Here is a 19,328-nt window from a genome sequence, read left to right as displayed (position 1 = left end):
GGCTGCCTGGTCCTCACCTCTGAATCTGTGAGGCCAAACCAAGAGCCTTCTCTGCCATTGCCACCTTGGTAGTAACACTATTACAAATAGCAAACTTGGCACATGGTTATTTCAGAGTCCTCATGAGGAAATACTGAAATAGCACCTTCCTCCTCTATTACAGTTAAAAGGAGGAAAGCTAAAAACAGAAACTAACTGGAAACCTGGGGAAAGTAAATATTTATATTTTCAAATGTAAAACTGAATACTAAGTAGAAAGAATGTTTCAAGGTAAAGGGATTTTAGCTGGGATTAGGGGTGAAGGAATGGATGGGGCTGGGACACACAAGAGGGGGTTAAGAAATCGGCAGCACAGTAGAAGAAACTCTAAGACATTAAGGCCACTGACAACATCCTGGTGAAAGGCAAAACTCCAGAGAGAATTAAAAGATGGTTAACATGAAAAGGTGGAGCATGGCATTTTGGGGACAGTGAAAGTATTGCACGTGATACTGTAACAGTGAATACACATCCCTATACATTTGTTGAGACTGGTAGAAGGTATGTGAAGAAAAGCACAAAAGTGAACCCTAATGTACAACTGTAGGTTTTAGTTTATATTTATGTGTTAATATTGACTCATCATTTATAAGATATAGACCATAATATTGAAAGTTCTTAGGGGGAATTGTTGGGGGAATATAAGGAATTTCTGTTAACCTAAAACTATAAACCTCAAAAAACAGCTCTAAAAAATATAAAGTCAAGGCTAGGGACTTAGCTCAGTAGTAGAGTGCTTGCCTACTATGCACAAAGCCCTGGGCTTTGATTCCCCAGCACTGAAAACAAAATTAAACAATATAAAATCTATTCATCAAAAACAAAATCATACCTAAAAAACATATCCAGGAAAAAATATTAATTATTTTAGATGTTTTGGTTCACATAAAAATAGCTTTAACCGTCTTTTTGAAAAGTACAAGTTAATAAACTAAAAGTTTATCAACTCATTCAGAACTGATTACTCAATAAAAGCACAGACTCATTGGATTCTATTTACTTCTGTAATGCAGTTATAGGAGAGGTCATGACAAAAATGCCTGCAGTCAGCCAGCTGAGTTCAGCAAAGTAAAAGGGTGAGATGCTTAACCTCTTGAGCATCACGGTCTCCTTCACCTGTAAAAAGGGACATTGACACCAACCATGCAAGGATGGAATGAGTGAGTGTTTATCAAGTGCTTAGCATGATGCCTGGCACCTGGTGTGCATTTGAGAAATGCTAGCAACTATAGTTTTTCATATTGATATAGCATCATGTTCCAAACAGGACTACCATCATGGGTTTAATCAACTTATGTGCCAATTAGTTTCTATTTCGAGGATGCAGAATGTACCTCAGCCCTACGCTTCTGAAAAATGTGTCCACTAGCAGCTCTGAAATGGAGGCTCAGCTCTTCCAATGTGGCTGCTGAAGGCAGAGGGCAGTGCTGTGAGGAGTGGTTAAAGATCCCAACACTCTCACATGGCTTGAGTGCTAAGTCTTTCAAAAGGGTGTGTAGGTGAGGAAACATGAGCTTGAGGATCCCTATCCCAGCAACCAAGGCAATTTGTAAAATATACCCTGACAAACCTAGATTAAAGATCTAAAAGGAAGAGGGGGTCTCTGGAATACAATTGACCAGTTTGGCCTGAAGCCATGATTTAGCTGACACAGCCCCGTTCCATTCTTGCCAAACAGTTTCCGTCAGCACAAGGCCATGTGTGAGTGAGTCCCAGAGCGATTACACAGCAGTGTGCAGAACTGAGAAGCAGGAGCTGAAGGATGTTCAGGATGCCAGGCATCAGCTACAAAACCTACATGGGGACAGGAAACAAATCCAGGTCCCTCTGCAAATTCAATCCCAGGTCTGTTCAAACCCTCTGGCAATCGTAAAGGCAGGTTTAGAATTCACTTGGCAACCATGTTATCTTAGACTGAATGGAGGTCTAAGCATGTACTGACACACTTTGGGAAATACAACCTGAAAGGGAAGCACAGGAAGTAGAAGAAGGATGAGATGCTGGGGATTATTCTGAGCAGAGTGGACCTTCTACAATCCTAGGCCTGAGCAAATCAATGGTAATGAAGACTAAATGTAAGCCTGATAGAAGCCAGGGAAGAATAAAATGGTCTAGTGCTCCAATCTTAAGAGTCAAAAGGATCTTTTAACTCTTTAATATTTGGATCTTGGTAAGGACTCAATAAATGTATCTTCCTATAATGCTATGGTGACAGGTATACTCTTTACATTGTATTATTAAACTTATAAGAAAAATGTAGAATATTAGTCATTTTCAAGAATCTTTTAAAGTTAAAATACACATACACATGCATTGTTATTTGTCTATGACAAAGAGCTAGCTAATCAGATGTGTGATAAGTAGGTGCATATTCCCTCCACATTAACAAAGCAACCTTGTCTCTACTTACCTGGTGGGTACTTTAAGCATACTTCAGTAAGACAGCTGCAACTTCTCTGTCTCAAGTGCTAACCTGCTGCTCTGAACGTCTCATTCCCTAGGACTCTGATTTTCCTCCGCTGGAACACCTAAGTGTCAGTCTGGGAGTCCCTAGCCCCCTGAATTCTAACACCTATAGTTATCTTCCCACTAGTGTCTAGACTCACACAGTAAGTTTTTCAAGTTCCCTTGAGCCAGACTAAGAGTACAGATTCCAGCATTTCCTAAAAGCATTCACCTACTATTTGATTCAGGTAAATGACTTTAAATAGATCCTCAATTTAGCTCATCTGTAAAAATGGAGGGAATTTCATATCTGACAAGTTTATTGCAAGAATTAACTTCTGTAATATACATAAAGGTCTAGCACAGTGCCTGGCAGATAGTAAATGCTCAACAGTCTTGGATTCTCCTCTTCGACCATGCTCTATCCCACCTTCTGACTCTTAAGACTCTTCCAGTCTAGGAATGACTAAAATAAGAAAAAACAGAATCTGGGCTTGGAAGATCAGGATGGCTTGACTTGCCTGACCTGAAGCCTTATTATAGAGTTGATTGGCTTATTTCGTCAATCTTACCATCCTGTAACACAGTGAATAAGGGACAGGAACTTGAAATAAAAGTATATATGCTCAACAGGTGTGGTGGCGCACATCTGTAATCCTAACAGCTTGCGAGGCTGAGACAGGAATCATGAGTTCAAAGACAGCCTCAGCAACAGTGAGGTGCCAAGCAACCCAGTGAGACCCTGTCTCTAAATAAAATACAAAACTGGGCTACAGATATGGCTCAGTCGTTGAGTGCCCCTGAGTTCAATCCCTGGTTTAAAAAAAAAAAATGTATGCTCATTCTACCTCATTCCACAAAGGACTTGATATCAATTGAAAGCAATTTCAACTGTGTTAATTTTATCTACAAGAGGTATTTTCAATTAGGTGTGTGTGGGGGTAAAGTTATTAATATTGGATATTTTTCCCTATTGGGACCTAGAGTATCACAGTCGTTGTAGGTATGCTTTTATTTTTTTATTTTTATTTATTTTGGTACTGGGGATTGAACACAGGGGTGCTTAACCACTGAACCCCATACTCAGCCTATTTTATTTTTTATTTTGAGACAGGTATCTCCAAGTTACCTAGGGCCTCCCTAAGTTGTTGAGGCTTGCTCTGAACTTGTGGTCCTCCCGCCTCAGCCTTCTGAGTTGCTGGGACTACAAGTGTATACCACCACACCCAGCATAGGCATGCTTTTAAATAGAAAGAAAGAGATGCTCTTGAGGGAATTCAACTTGGCAAATGTGTATATATGTGTGTGAGAGGGACAGACAGACGGATTCCTATACTTTTCTTGGACTGTCTGGATTATGTCATAGCAAAATAACAATCAATAGGCTTTTGATCAACAGACCAGGGTGGTGACAGGTTCTCTTCACTCACTGTTGTTAGTCATTATTGACAAACTGGTAATGATCAGGCTGTATTCTGTCATTCATACTGAAGGCATTAGAATTGTTTAAAGGTCAGAAACAAATTCTTTTAAAATGCAGAAGTTCTTAGAAACCAGGGAAGATTCAGAATTTTTTAAAAATTATGTTTGTATTATATACTGGGGAATCCATAAAATTTCAGTCCTTCCCCATAATGCCTCACATTAAAAAAATTTTCCTGATTTAAAACAAGGGCTTACCAACACACTGCAAAGCAAAATTCTTATAATGAGAAGAACAAAAAGTGGGTTCTCAAAGATTTTTATGTCTCTAGGAGCCTAGACAGAAAGTAAACACAAATTCAAGGCAAATCTGTACCAAATCAAAGCAAAATTACACTTACTCTGTGACACTCTTACTAGCTCAGTCACACTGAAAACACCTGATGTGACAAAACTGTCCTGGAAGCCCAAATGTCCTGCGGAAACAAAAACAAAAGAAAACAAAGTCATAAATAGAAGACATTTGACAACAAAACTCTAAATATTACTTTCATTATGATTAAGAAATGGGCTGCCTAATCTCATACACGGCTGCCTGGTTAGTTCATGTGGGTGGGCACAGTCATTTGGTTATGAAGCTGGCTTTTGGTTTGAATCTGGAGGTTGTGGAAAGCTATGACACAACAACTGGGTGATTTTTGAGATGGTTAAAAAAAATTCAGCAGGAAATCTTCATCAAGACAATTTAAGAGAAATGGTTCCCGTGAGTGACCCCTGAGGCCTGAACAATTGGGATGAAACAGCATACCTAAGGATCAGTTAGGACAGCCAAGTTCTAGAACAGTTTTGAAACATTATTCTCTCCAGAAACATCTAATCAAGATTAGTTATCCATTCATTTAAATCAAATAAGATCTAAGGATGTTCCTCTTTGATTTCTAGAGGTACTAAAGGGAGAATTTTTTTTAAAGCCAGGATGGAAAAAGCAAGCTTAAACCACATAATACAAAAAACAATTATTTTGCGCACAAATAAAAATTCAGATTTGTTTAGAGAATGAGATTAATGCTTTTTGTGAAAAGAAATAAAATGGTTCAAAACTGTTTCATCTTTATATTTTGTGTCTGCTTCTTTTTTTGTTTTGTTTTGGGGACTAGGACTTAAACCCAGAAGTGCTTAACCAATGAGACACATCCCCAGTCCTTTTTCATATTTTATTGAGAGACATGGTCTCATTAAGTTGCTTAAGGCCTTGCTAAAATTGCTAAGGCTGGCTTTGAACTTGCAATCCTACTGCTTCAGCCTCCTGAGCCGCTGGGATTACAGGCTACAGGCATGTCACACCATGCCTGGCTGTCTGCTTCGTTTTTTGCTGAACGTAATTAATTTCCTTTGAAATACCTGATATTACGTCTATCACCAATTATATAATTTTATGGTATATTCAAAAATATAAAACATAAAAATGGCAAGAAACCCATATTCTATGGCATGTAGTTTCACTCTCTGCCTCTAATAAAAGCTTCTGATTCTAAGAGTCTCTCAGAGGTAGAATTCTATTTGAGAGATCAATCTGTGAGGTCAGCTTAATCTTTACTTGCTTAAAACCTGGCTCAGAGAAAAACTTGTTGGCAAAGGATTCTTGAAATAGCTGTTTTGGCTATAAGAAACATACATTTTAGAAATTCAACATAAGAAAATAGACCAATCTGAAATATAACAATCCTTAACTAAAAAGTGAATAATTTTTTTTTTTTAGTTTTAGATGGACACAATACCTTTATTTTATTTATCTACTTATTTTTTATGTGGTGCTGAGGATCAAACCCAGGGCCTCACATGTGTGAGGTGAGTGCTCTACCGCTGAGTTCCAGCCACAAACCCACAATATCTTTATTTTATTTGTTTATTTATATGTGGTGCTGAGGACTGAACCCAGGGCCTCACATGTGCGAGGCAAGCAATCTGCCACTCAGCCATAACCCTAGTCCCTAAAAAGTGAATTTTTAATAAAAGATTTTCTATATTACTTAGAAGAAGCAAGTTTACCTATGGCACAGTTTACGTACCAATAAATTTATGAACTATCAGGCACATAAATGTGAAAAAAATGACCATGTTTTGAAGGATTATAAATGGATCTATGAGTTCTTCTTCTGCTTTTTATGGTATTTTTGTATGTAAGGAAGATTTTTGCTCAGATTTAAAGGAAAAATTCCATTTAACATTTATATCAAGCACATACTGTGTGTGTGTGTGTGTGTGTGTGTGTGTGTGTTTTGCTAGGGATCCAACCCAGGGCCTCATGCCTCTGGAAAAGTGCTCTGCCACTGAGCAGTGAACTTAGCCTTATATCTGGTACTTTGACTACAACAGCTCTAATTTTTAGAATATGGAATAATTGTAAACTTCTTTATAATAAAATGGCAAAATTTCACCTTAAATTTGCTAAGAAGTTTCATCAGTCAAAATAACTCACATCCAGGCATTTGGTTGGCTTTTATTTGGTAAATGCCTGAGGTCTGCCTCTTGGATTAAGAGAACCGAGAAATAAAAAAAAAGATAATAAATTTTTAAAAATTCCCTAAAGAGGTCTTGGCAAAATAGATCATAACACCTCTTTCTTTTTAGGACATTGTTAAGATCACATTTATCCCAGAGATCATAACAAAGGAAATCCAGTCACAATGTCCACTAAAGTTGACTTAAAACACATATAACAAAGAAATTCATAGCTGAATAAAGATCTAGTTTTGTCTCCAGTCCTTGCTCATCTCTTTCTTCTTTACTTGACTAACGGGCTGATACTTGTTTCAGTTCCAACCTCTGAAATCCCTTATTTTAAGAAAGAATTAAGAAGAATTTTTTGTATCAAATGAATATAAACACAGGTACCTTAATCCTGCCACCAAACAAGCAAGGAATGTATTTCAAAGACTAAGTGGAGTTTGATACAAGGATTTGGGCGGAGGAGCCCTTGTACTCATCCATTCAAACTCACCCTCACCTGGGTGCTTCTTTTCTTTGGTCCACCTCTTAAATGTTGGTATTCTCCAAGGTCTGTGTTCGTGTGTGTGTGTGTGTGTGTGTGTGTGTGTGTGTATGTGTGTGACTAAATTATTTTATCTACTTGCATGACATCAGCAATCAGTTTAGACTGTGATAGTCACAGAAACTAGATTAATGTTTGATTTTTCACCACTGTATGTTTTATGCCTAAGACAAAGTAGTTAGTGAACATTTGCTGAATGAGTGAATGACTCTCTGGCCAAGGATGCTCCAATCTTTATCTTTTGCCATGATCTCTCTTCTGGGTTCCAGATCCATAAATCTAAATATCCATTGGACATTCTATCCAAATGGTCCAACTTATATTGAGCCAATTTGTATTGGAAAACTATGACAATCAGCCATGCAAATCTTCCCTTCAACTAAAGAGGACCAGGGCAGGAAAGACAATGTGTTTAGGTGAAGCTTCTGGTCAAGAAGGTGCCATGGGTTTCACTGATGAGAAATGCCTGGGAATGTCTATTGTTATCATTATGATTCACAGTTTTGGAAGATTAAGTACACACAGAGTTAAAGGGTAGCATTATTTGATGGGCATTACAGCCAAAATAAAAGAAAGAAAGAAAGAAACTTCTAGCCTTATACTTAAGCTAGGATATTGTGTGATCCTGAGAAAGTCACTGCAAAAATAATGTCCTCTTTCTCCTACTGGGAACCTGTCTCTGCAGGGTATCTTAGCAGAATGTGTGTAACTTCCAAGATAAGACATATGAATGGTTCATGATCAGAAAAACTAAAATTAGAGTACAAGAATTTCACAAGTGCCGATGTAACTACATCTTTACAGTATTATCAAATTATCAGAGAGTGTGGGGCAGTTTATAATTTGTCCCAGACAAAGGGTCTGGTTGAACCATCCACATAGCTTTAAGTGACTGCAAAACTGGTTTTGTCCCTTCACCAATTATTTGGAAACCTACTGATGAACTCTGTAAAAAGGCAGCCATGAGATGTGAAACCTAAGAAATGATGGAAAAAATGATGTGGCTAACATAGTTACTAAGCAAACCTGAGCAGATTAATATTTCATTCTCACTGACACAAACCAAAGCATAAAAATGACTTTCAGGGAAATTACACTAATCTGGTTGCTCTCTTTTATTGCAAAGTGAGAGAAAAGTGGAAAGGAAAATGAAAAGGTAAATTCAACCAGTTGAGAATTTAGATGTTATTAGCATTAAAAGATCCTCAGTTAGAAAGCTGATTAAACATTTCCAAAAGGTCCTAAGATTTACATTTTGAATAGGGCCTCTCAGAAATGAGCACAAACATATACTTTTGTTAAGTATACCTTCAATGAAAAGCCAGAGTGCTGGATGATCTCTCTCTATTCTGAACTGCCCGTTCAGGAGCAATTGTATAGGAGATTGCAATGTGAAGCAGATCCTTTTCCATTTTATATAAAATGGCTAAAAAGTTCATTCACTGAAGTCTTGTTCAATGAATTCCCAATTAGAGTACAGATTCAATGCCCTGAGTCAGTCACACTCAGTGGGGAGAGAGGAGACATTCTGGGAGAGGCAGAGATATAAAAAGCTAAATTCTTTCATGGGTAGTTAGGAAAAGCAGCTTTCTGTGCCACGATGATATCAGCAGTTATTATGGAAAATGTCATTACATGGGAACCAAATCTCATTTCACAGAGGGTGGGGGGCAGGGTGGGGAGCTGAACATCTATCTACCTTTTAACAGGCAAGAAAGGAAAAAGCTAGATTTGCAGAGAGACAGGTAACCTTGCAGAACTGTTCAAAGGTCGGGGAAGAGACAGCTGGGAACAAAACATCCAGAGGACTGGCCATTAAACAAAGTTGGAGTGCCCACTACACAAAGTTAATTTTGTTTTTTGGTTTTTTTGCCAGGCTAGGGACCAAACCTAGGGCCCTACACATGCTGGGCAAGCGATAGACCTCTGAACTACATGCCCACCCCAGAGTTAATTTTGTGTCTGAGGAGTAGAGTTTAAACTCAGGGCGGTATGTTTGTTTTTACTGTTAGGAAGCCATGGGGCTCTCAACTCCAAGTCATCAAATCTAATCTGCTTAATGGATGTAGGTGAACTGCAATACCCAGGTCATTTCATCAAATAGGACATCTCTCTCTCTTCTCTTCTCCCCTTGGGAACTGAGGTTCTGTCACTAGTGAATAACCTACCCAAGACTGGGCCTTTCCATGCTGTGTGCCTGGCTGTTATGAAAAAGGGCTCCCTCCTTCTTGCACCACGTATATTCTACTGGGCTTCTGCATTGCCTGGGAGGAGCAGGCCCTGGGCTTATTAGGCCCCCCAGACCTTGCGTTCTCATCGTTCTAAAGAAAAGACTCTCATCAACCAAGCTCCCCATTGGGATCTTGATTTCTCCTGTAAAGTCCCCAGTGGCTTCTAAGCCACCTAAAGGAATGTGGTTCCTTATCTTCCCTCTTTCCCAGGTCAGTATATTTTAGATGTGCTCAATGAATAATGTAAAGTTGTGGAGGACTTCCACTCTACTTATTTTATGTCACTAGCTTCTTTCTACCTTGACAATTACTTGTTCACACGTCTCATCTCCACTCCTACAATAAACCAGGCAGGCAGGGTTACGGTTCATTATCTTATACTGTCCATAAGGCCCAGCTCAATGCCTTGTTCTAGGTGGGGGAATAAATATTGGTTCAGTGATTTCAGATGAGTGATTTGAGGTATCCTTATTTGGTGGCCCTTGAAGGCATGATGTAAAATATTATTAGCTCACCTATATAGTGACATGTGACTTTTGTGCTCTCAATTTGGAATGTCCTAGAAAACAGGTTTTTAGGGGTTAATGGGAATATGTTTCTGCTGATTCATGAAGAAACAATGCTAAATTTTTGGTTTGATTTGTGATTACGTACTGACTAGATGATTTTCCATTCACTGGTGACTTTGAGATATTTCTTATTTTTAGAATAATTTCTTATATTAAAAATGCAGAGAATTCAGACATCTACTAAAAAAAAGAACATAGGAATAATAAAAAATTCATATATATTCTGTTTCTGAGATTAACCTTTATGATGATGGTGAAAAAATCATTTGGTGGTCTGTTTACAGTAAACATGAAAAGACTGACATATGGTGTTGGACTGACAAGAACTCTGAACTATTTCTATATCTATCTAGGAAGTTGTAGAGAATTGCCCAAGAATTTGTAGAACAAAACCATGATATTTTCAACTAATCATATGGATGAAGTGTTTTCAGTTTATCAGATGAATAAATGGACTGTTACAAATGCATCTGTGATACCGTTACAATTGTTATCCTACTTCATCAGAACACATTAAGGAATTGTTACCACTATGAAAATAATGTCCTCACCGCTGAAAAGAGAATGGGGCCAAAGAGGGTGGAGAAGTAGGTCTCATGGGTCCTCACACCCTTGTTCTCTTCACCACTTCCTCCCTTGTTTACCTGGCTAGACTGCTGCTCCCCAGTTTCCTAGCTACTTATTTACTATCACTCAATGCAGACACCTCATCTGTGTTTTTGGTTGGTTGGTTTTGCCATCATTTCTCATTCAGCAATTTCTGCCATTTCTAGACAGCCAATATTTGGTTTACTGTTTTCACCCAACAAATACTTCTCGAATGTCTGCAATGAGGTCAGCATCCTCCTAGGTCCTGGGGATATAAGAATTAACACAGGTTCTTACTCTCAGGTCCTTGTATCTGCAGTCAAGAAAGATATTCATGCCAAGATTTTCAGGAGTGTGTTTATGTAAAATTGTGTCTTTTTACAATGACTTTATAGGAAAACATTAGAAACTAACCAAGATTATTATAATATCCTATGTGCCAGGTGTGCTGGTTGTTCACACGTACCCATGGTAGGCAGCTAAAAAACGTACTTCCCAGCCTGTCTTCAAACTAGGTGTGGCCATAACTAGAAATCAAATACAATCAACTTCTACCCACTTCATACCTGAAAGAAAATTCCCCACCCCCAAAACCCTCTCTTCCCTTTCATGAGCTGCACTTTCAATCAATGCAGACAAAGGCAGTGCCCGTGCGGTAGCAGAGCAATAAGGCAGAAGGAACCTGGGACCCTGAGTGACAGCATAGAATAGAATCACCCCAGCAACTCAGGCTGCTCATTTGGAAGTATTAATGTAAAGAAAAATATATTTTCACTGGGAGTGGAGGCATAACCTGTAATCCCAGCAATTTTGGAGGCTGAGGCAGGAGGATTCCAAGTTTGAGGCCTGTCTCAGCACCTTAGCAAGTAAGACCCTCAGTTATTTAGCAAGACTCTGTCTCAAAGTAAAGCATAAAATAGATATAGCTCAGTGGTAGAGTATCTTTGAGTTCAATCCCCAGTGCTGAAAAACGAAAAAATAAAAAAAGGTTTTGATGTACTTTTAAATTTTTATTACATTTAAATAAATATTCAGATATATGTATTTGTTTGCTTTTTTGCTATAGTAGCTTAGCACTTATCTTAACAAACATCACAACTAACTTTTCCCTTTTGAATCTAAAGTCACAAATTAGCAGCTTATAGGTCCATTCCAGTCTGTAAACATATTTTGCTTGGCTAACTCAGTACTTACTAGCTATAAAATTGTTGCACAGGAACACTTTTCAACTGAACATGAGCAAAATTTACCACATTCCCTAATACTTTTTATTCTATTTCACTTATTTAAATAATCTATGAGATGCTCGTAGGCATATAGATTTGTGATGCCTGCCAGAGATCTTCACACTTTAATTCACTAGCATGGTAGAAGAAGTATGGGTGGGTGGCTTTAATCTAGAAAAAAAAAAGCCACCCAATCATGTTCCTTGAGAATTAAGTTTAGAAAAATCTAGCCTGGAATATACCTTTTGAACATTATCTTCTAATGTGACCCAAATGAATACTTTCTATGTTAAAGTCAAAATGTTCTAACTTCTTTTCTTCATGTTTTTCTGATATGTTCCTTCTATATCAGGTTTCATATCCGTGTTTCCAAGTTCTATGGAATAGTACCCTGAAATTCTCCATTTAAAACAAAAACAAAAAGCAAATATGCAAGTATACGTGTGTGTGTGTGTGTGTGTGTGTGTAAAATCTGAGAATTTCCAGAATAAGATATAAATTTGGAAAGCATTATCTCACTCACTCTTGGAAAAATGACAAGGAACTTTTACATTTTAAAGCCTCTGAGAATTCCTGCAATATACAAACTTCCTTACTACAGCTTAGCTCACTACTTCTTCAATAATCTGACAGGGATAATGCCTTTTTGGGCACAAGTTTTGCAGCACATGGTTTGTATTGCTCCTTTTCCTCTTTTCCCCATTTGGCTTAATGTGCTGGGGGAAAGTGGAACCTGAACCCAGGAGCTGATCAATGCTTTTAATGTATAGCCCAAGCATAATCCACATTTTCCCTTGCCACCCTTAACAGATCCACATTAGAAAATGGATCAAGCCAAATGACAGGCACCCTACAGTTAGGCTCCTATCTGAGTTATATGGAATAGTCCACATAATAATCATTGGTGGACTGAAGTAATACATTTAAAAATGTACCTGTAGAACGTCTCTGTGTAGTATTAATTTTCATCAAAAGTATAATTTATTCAGCATTAACTATGTATTTGGCATCCTGCTAAGCATTTTAACCACATTAGCCCTAATTCTTACTGCAACTGTGTGGTTGGCAAAATTATGATGTTCTAAAAGGGAAGTTTAAGCAAAGAGAGGTTAAGTGACTTGATTAAGGTCACACAGAGGATGGTAGAATTAGTATTAAAATGGAGATATTTAGTTCTCTTTATACAATATATGTGTATGTACAAAATAAATTTTATCTTATTTTAATGTATCATAGAAACATGCATTTATTATTTGAACTACAAGTAGAAATAGGTTGTTCTATAAGTAGACTCAACTACATATTGGCATTGTAGAAGCACACAGAAGCATTTACTTTGGGGAATTGTTTTCAAATAAACCATTACAACAGAGAAATTTTACCATCATGTTAGAAGAGCTGTATTAACATAGTATGATCAGTATTTTATAAGTTTAGTCTTTTAAAGTTTAATTTTGATCATTTTCAATGCACTATAAACTTAAAAATTACTTTTTAATTAACCTAGTTTTGAACTAAAAGTGTTTTTTAAAGCAATGCTATAATTATGTTCTGAATCAAAATTTTCTATAAACTTGGACAGTAACAACTGGTATCCTACAGATGGATCAAACCATTTGTAATAGCTTTAGACTCTGCCATAAACCCTTACATATACTGAAGGAAAAAAATAAGGAAATGTATTCCCTGACTACATCAGAAACTGTTTACCTTAAACGAAACAGACATGAAACTGGATTACCCGAGGGCACCCTGGTTCATGGATGTAAAACAACAAAAAACCTTAATGGCCCACTGCTGCTTTCTTCCTTTTTAGGTTTAATTCACATGACTGTGAAACCACTAACAGAGCCCTGCTTGCTAAACCACCTGAGGACACATGTAATGACAAGGAAAGAAGATGACCAGAGGCCATGTGCTAATTTTAAGACACTTAACAGTGATTTTGGTTCACCAAGCAGGGAAAAAAAATCATTGATGGAGTAAAGCAATACATTAAAAAAAATACTTTCAATTACGTTTCCAACACTATAGAAAAGAACTAAATATATAGGATATACACACACACACACACACACACGCACACATATAAAGTATATATATACATATACGTGAATACATACATATATATATATATATATACATGTAGGTATATGTAAAATCAGTTAATAACTTAAAGCACAAAATGCAAAGGCCTTTCATCTTTTGGTTATTTGCTTTTTGCTCACTTACTCTGCAATTACTTACTGATGCATAATTCACACTGTTCATTATAGATTCTATATTATATATTTCTGTAGAAACTATGGCAAGTCACAAATGATGTAGGCCACAATACTTTGATGTTTGCCGGCCTAGCACAAACACAAAGTATTTTAAAGGTACCAGAAAATTCTTTGTGAAATATAACAGAATGAATTAGACTGTTCGGGCCATGTCGTGTTAGCACAATGGAAGAACACTTTTAAGACTTTAAAGTCATGTAATGCAATTCTCGGCTGGATTTTTCTTGTTAAAAAGAAGTAGAATGGCAGTGATTGGAAGAGAAAAGGGCCAATATTTGACAACAGAAATCAGCATAACCTTTTAACTGCAGCAGCCATGGGTGACTGCCCTTCGACCTTGGAAGATTATGTGGGATTTCAATGACAACAGCTGGAAGTGAGCATGTGTGAATAGAGAATACAGATCTGAGGCCTGGTACAAAAGACTGCACAATCTCTGGCCAGATCAGAGTGCTGATTAGAAATTGTTTCCTGGTCCTGGCTTAATAGAGTGTGATCCTGAAAGTCGGTGGGTTTTTTTTTTTTTTTTCTTTTAACAAAATTCTTCCAGCAAGAAATGATGGTAGATTCCTTGTATACCTCTCCTCAGCCCCTCCAACCTTCTGGACTTTCATACAAAACAGCTCCATCTTTCTTAAGAACACAGTTATAAGCAAAATCTCATTTTCCATGTTACTTTTCAAGACAAATTTCTTCACGTTTTTGAATTCTTTCTCTGAATTTTAAAATAAACTCTACTGGGTATTTCATACACAGTATCGTTATTTTTTAAATGATCTGACACAGACAGACAGACAGACAGACACACACACACACACACACACACATACAGAGTTCAAATGAAGACTCACATTCACTCTTTTCTCTCTTTTTTTTTAAGATATTAAGGTAGAGTCTTGCTACTACACAAACATGTAATGATTTCACTTTTTTCTTCAGTCAATTTCATATATACATTATCAATTTTTATTAAGTATTTAGGGGTGCTCACCAAACAAGAACATATGAAAAAGATGATTAATTACTTCCTTCAAAGTTAAGGTAACTTAACCTAGTAGATACAGAGATGTGGCTGCTTGGTAAATGTGGTCATTTCAATCCATAAGCTCTCAATGAACTATACTCCTTGTACTGATGTGCATGTACTGACGCAGATGCCCTTTCACTTTACATAGGATCCCCAAGCTTACTGACATCGCTCTGAAACCACCAGAATGATGACATGGTTACAGAAAGGACTTGGGGTTATGACTCATTTACGTTGTTTTGGTTTTACCATACACTATATCTTACCTTCCACTGCTCTAGATTTTGCTAACTCTTCTAGCTCTATATTTTGCTAATTATTCTAGTTTCTATGTCAAACTAGCACCTACTTGGCTTCAGTAGAAGGTGGCCTCTTTTCTTTATGCAAATAATAACCTGAGTCGGGCAAAAGCCAACCTAGCCAAGTGGTAAGGGATAAACTGAAGCTGGTAAAACTATCTTCCAGTCAGACTTGGGTCATCTGCTTACATCCTTCTATAGCAACTCTAGATGTTATTTCAAACATGCCACGAGACAGGTTGTTTTTTCAGAACAGACCAAATCCATTTGCTGTTTCAAAATTCTATAAACAGAGTATTAAGGCATTCAATTCCCAGAGCAACTATATGGGTGTTGGCTTCAGTTTCATGGGAGCTTCTGCCAAACTCACATATTTGTGAAACTATTGGTTTGGAGTGTTCTTTGCAGCTTAGGGCAGAATGATCACTGCTTGTGATCTCAGCTCACTTTAAGGACTGGGTCTTGCTGGTGACAGGTACACATGATAAATGTTCCAGAAGGCTGACCTAATTTCCGTTGAAGTGAGTGTTTTGCTAAGAATATTCCCTCAAAGTGTCAGCTTGCAACTGAGATGCAAACCTGCCAGTGTCCATTACCTTGCTTGTGAAACTACTTAAAATGAAGTTAGTTTTGCCTCACTTATCAAACTTCTCCAGAATTAGCTTTGAATTTATGTAAATCATACACCTAATTTAAAGATGTAATTATCAAACATAACATTTCATAGTTTTTATTGGTTTGTGATTAGAAAACAAACAAAATAAATGCCACCACTCTGGGCTAAATATAAATCGGGATAAGCCTGCAACGTATTTGTCTTTTCTCTTGTAAAGGGATCGATATGACAAATGTTCATTTATTAATCATTCAAAAAAATCACATTTTCAAGGTATTATTATTTTCATATAATAAACTAGGAAAAGAAATATTATGAACATTAGAATCTTAAGGATCCTCAGTCCAAATTTCCCCATTTACAAAATTGCACTAACATCTGTACCTACCTCATAAAACTGGTTTTTAGGATTAATGAGATAGTACATTTAAAATACTAATAAAGGGGTGGGGCTGTGGCTCAGTGGTTGAGCACCTGTCTTGCACATGGGAGGTACTGGGTTCGATCCTCAGCACCACATAAAAACAAACGAATAAAATAAAGGCATTGTGTCCATCTATAACAACATAAATAAATAAAGTACTAATAAAGAACCTAGAACAGAATATGTCCAAAAAATGACAGATATTATAAATTATAAATATTTTCCCTATATCTTAGATCTTGAATCAGATAGAGGATTTTTCATAGAAAAAAACATTCAGGAATAATCATGTTTTTTGACATGGATTGCTAAATAATGTTGATATTCAAATAAAAGTTGTGTGTATAAATCAAAATATTGATAACAGAATTTGAGTGTATTTTTAGTAAAAATATCTAAAGCAAGTGACACAAACTTATTTAAAAAGATGTAGCTCAGTGGTAGATCACTTGCCCAGTATATCTGACGTCCATCCTGAGCACTACATAAACAGACACAAAAACAAATCCTCTGATCATTTTAGGTTTTTCTTAAAAAGAGAGGGAGAAAAATAGTATTTAGTCTCTAAGTTATTTTTAAATAAATTGGGTGCAAGTTTCAGGAATCTAATTCCTAAATACACTCCTATCACCTATAAATATATTTATAATGTTTATAAAAATAATAATTTATAATTTCAAAAATAACTTTAAATATAAATCTTGCCTATTCTCTAAATGGATATTGAACACCTACATGAACAGAGCATTATCCTAAGTATACAGATATAAATTTTGATCTTATGTTTTGGGGTTATGACTATTGATACTCTAACAATGGACTTTAGGTCAATTTTCTTGCAGCAGATCAAGTTTTATAGAAACAACGAAAAATCACTCTTTGTTGTTGTCAGTTTCACTTATTTTTTTTAAAGAATTTGGTTTGCTGAAAATTCCTGTTGGTAACTAAATGTGCCATATTGTCTGCTCTAGAAAACAGGTATTTAGAAATCTAATTTTGTTTTTCACATAAAAGATACTTACACTATTTAAATAGGAAATGCTTATGATGGTATAAAAAAGCACGAGAAATAAATGATTATTATTCATATCAAATGAAGAACTACCCTTTTGAAAAGAACTGCTCCTTTTCCAGGCCTGCACACACCAGCTCCTGACTTCAATGTAAGTGGAGAGCCATCAGCAAGCATCATTAAAGACAGGGTCTTGATTCCTTATAGCCTTAAATCAATGCTAAGAGAATTTGGCCTTTTAAGCAGGAGAATGATCGACATGTTTCACTTTACTGACTTTGATCACTGAAGCAATTTGTGATGCAGGTCATTTCCCTGATTTTAGGGAACAGAACCTTTGATAAACTCTCAGAATGGACCCCGGATATCTCAGACTCAGCTCAAAGGCAGCACGCTCACGTTGTTCTTGGAATTAGTGTGGTGCTTCTCATCAGGGTTATCAGCTTTTTGAGGGAAACTATTTCCAGTGTTCAGAACTACCTGTTGAGGACACTTAGCGTCCCTAGACTCCACTACTGAATGCCAGCAACACCTCTTGGTGACAACCAAAAATGCCTTCACACATTTTTGAACATGCCCTCAGAAGGACCATACAGTCCCTGGGTGAAAACACTCTGAGTGCATGAACACTGCCTCACAGACCTTATTAGGTATTTCATACTGAAGAATCTTGCCCACCAAGACTTCTATCTGTGTAATCGTGACGCAAACTCTTATAAGCCAAGGGCTGATTAGGATGATTCTTTTGAAATAAATACTCTTCCTTCCTCAGTCATGTCCTCTACCCTTATCAAGTATGTAGCTCGGATTTTATAATGAGAACTTGTGTTTTTGAAAACTGGTTGTATTTGAATTACTATCTTGGAGGGAAGAGCTTTGAGACACATGGTCTATAGATATGAATAATACATTTTGAACTTTTTGGAAGAGTCTGTATTTCAAATATTGGTTCATTGATCTATATGCATGTGTCAGCATGTTGGCCAAGATGTTCTGAACTCATGTGGTTGCTGAGCAGATGTTCCTTGTATTAATAAATTCCCAAGAATTTACTCACACAGCGTCTTGTTTGTTTAGAACAGCATTATGGCACCTAAAAGTCCACAGATTCTATGGAAAAATGAAATAACATTAAAAATGGAAAAAAAAGTATTCATTCTGTTCTCTCCTATCAATGCAAGAATATAGGTGAAATAGGAAACACAGGGCCAAAATGATCTCAAGTTCCATTGGTAAAACCAAATGAGCAACCTCCTGAAAGCAGACAGAAAAAAAACCTAAGCAACAACAGGCCGAATGCTGCCAACCAACCAGGAATTCCAATGAGTGCCTTTGTCTCAGCTGCTTGTTCAGAAGTAGGGCAGCTTGTCCAGCTCTGTCAAGTTTTTTTTTTCCCTCTAATCAATTTGGTATTTTATTGAATTTCTTTCATTTTTCCAAAAGTAAAAGCCAAGTGCAGCTACCAGCACTAGGTTGCACAGAAGTTCTTCTGCTTTGTGACTACCAAGGGGTGCCCCCCTTGGTTCAATTCCTGTCCCTAACATCAAGAAATCTATACAACCTTCGACCGTTGTAGGTAATCACAGACCATATGGGAAGCCCTGTATGTGTGTGTACATGTGTCTACATATGTGTGTACATGTTAAGCTTAGTTTACTTCTTAAAAAACCCACACAGAGAAATAAATGCACTTTCTTGTCAGATATCAGCCGTGAGGGGCATATGAAACGCTCTTCACTACCTTCGGCATTTCTGACACTCAGTATTACCATCAGCAACAATGCCAGGGAGGACATGATTTGTGACTAATGTGAATGTGGAGCCCTTCTGGCCACAACTGGTGAAGTCAATAGTATTCTGCTTTATTTTACAGTAAATCCTTTGAAAACAAGTCAGTAGGCCCAAAGGCTAAATTCTAAGGTTCTGATTACCATCAAAAGTGTTTTCACTAAATGTAGTTTGTTTCTAAGGTGCTTTAATTATAAACCTAAACTTTTCTCTACAGTCTGATTTATTCATTCAACAAACATCTGTTGATGTCAACCTATGAACCAAGTACAGATGGTAAACTCAGAACAAATATCAACATACTT

General features: G+C 37.0%; 1 protein-coding gene across 4 annotated transcripts in view; it reads right to left on the bottom strand.

The window, feature by feature from the left end:
- Nfia (nuclear factor I A) overlaps window positions 1-19,328 on the bottom strand; it is a 360,710-nt gene that overhangs the window by 118,359 nt on the left and 223,023 nt on the right. For all 4 annotated transcript variants that reach the window (XM_046451020.2, XM_046451022.2, XM_058581522.1 and 1 more), the window contains one exon: window positions 4,308-4,382. In XM_046451020.2, the coding sequence (XP_046306976.1) occupies window positions 4,308-4,382 (75 nt within the window). The remainder of the gene's footprint in view (window positions 1-4,307; window positions 4,383-19,328) is intronic.

Source organism: Marmota monax, unplaced genomic scaffold (genome assembly GCF_021218885.2).
Source record: "Marmota monax isolate L192 unplaced genomic scaffold, Marmota_monax_Labrador192_F-V1.1 WCK01_AAM20220418_F8-fsc00023, whole genome shotgun sequence".
Taxonomy (NCBI): Eukaryota; Metazoa; Chordata; class Mammalia; order Rodentia; family Sciuridae; genus Marmota; species Marmota monax.
This window is presented reverse-complemented; position numbering and strand designations above follow the sequence as displayed.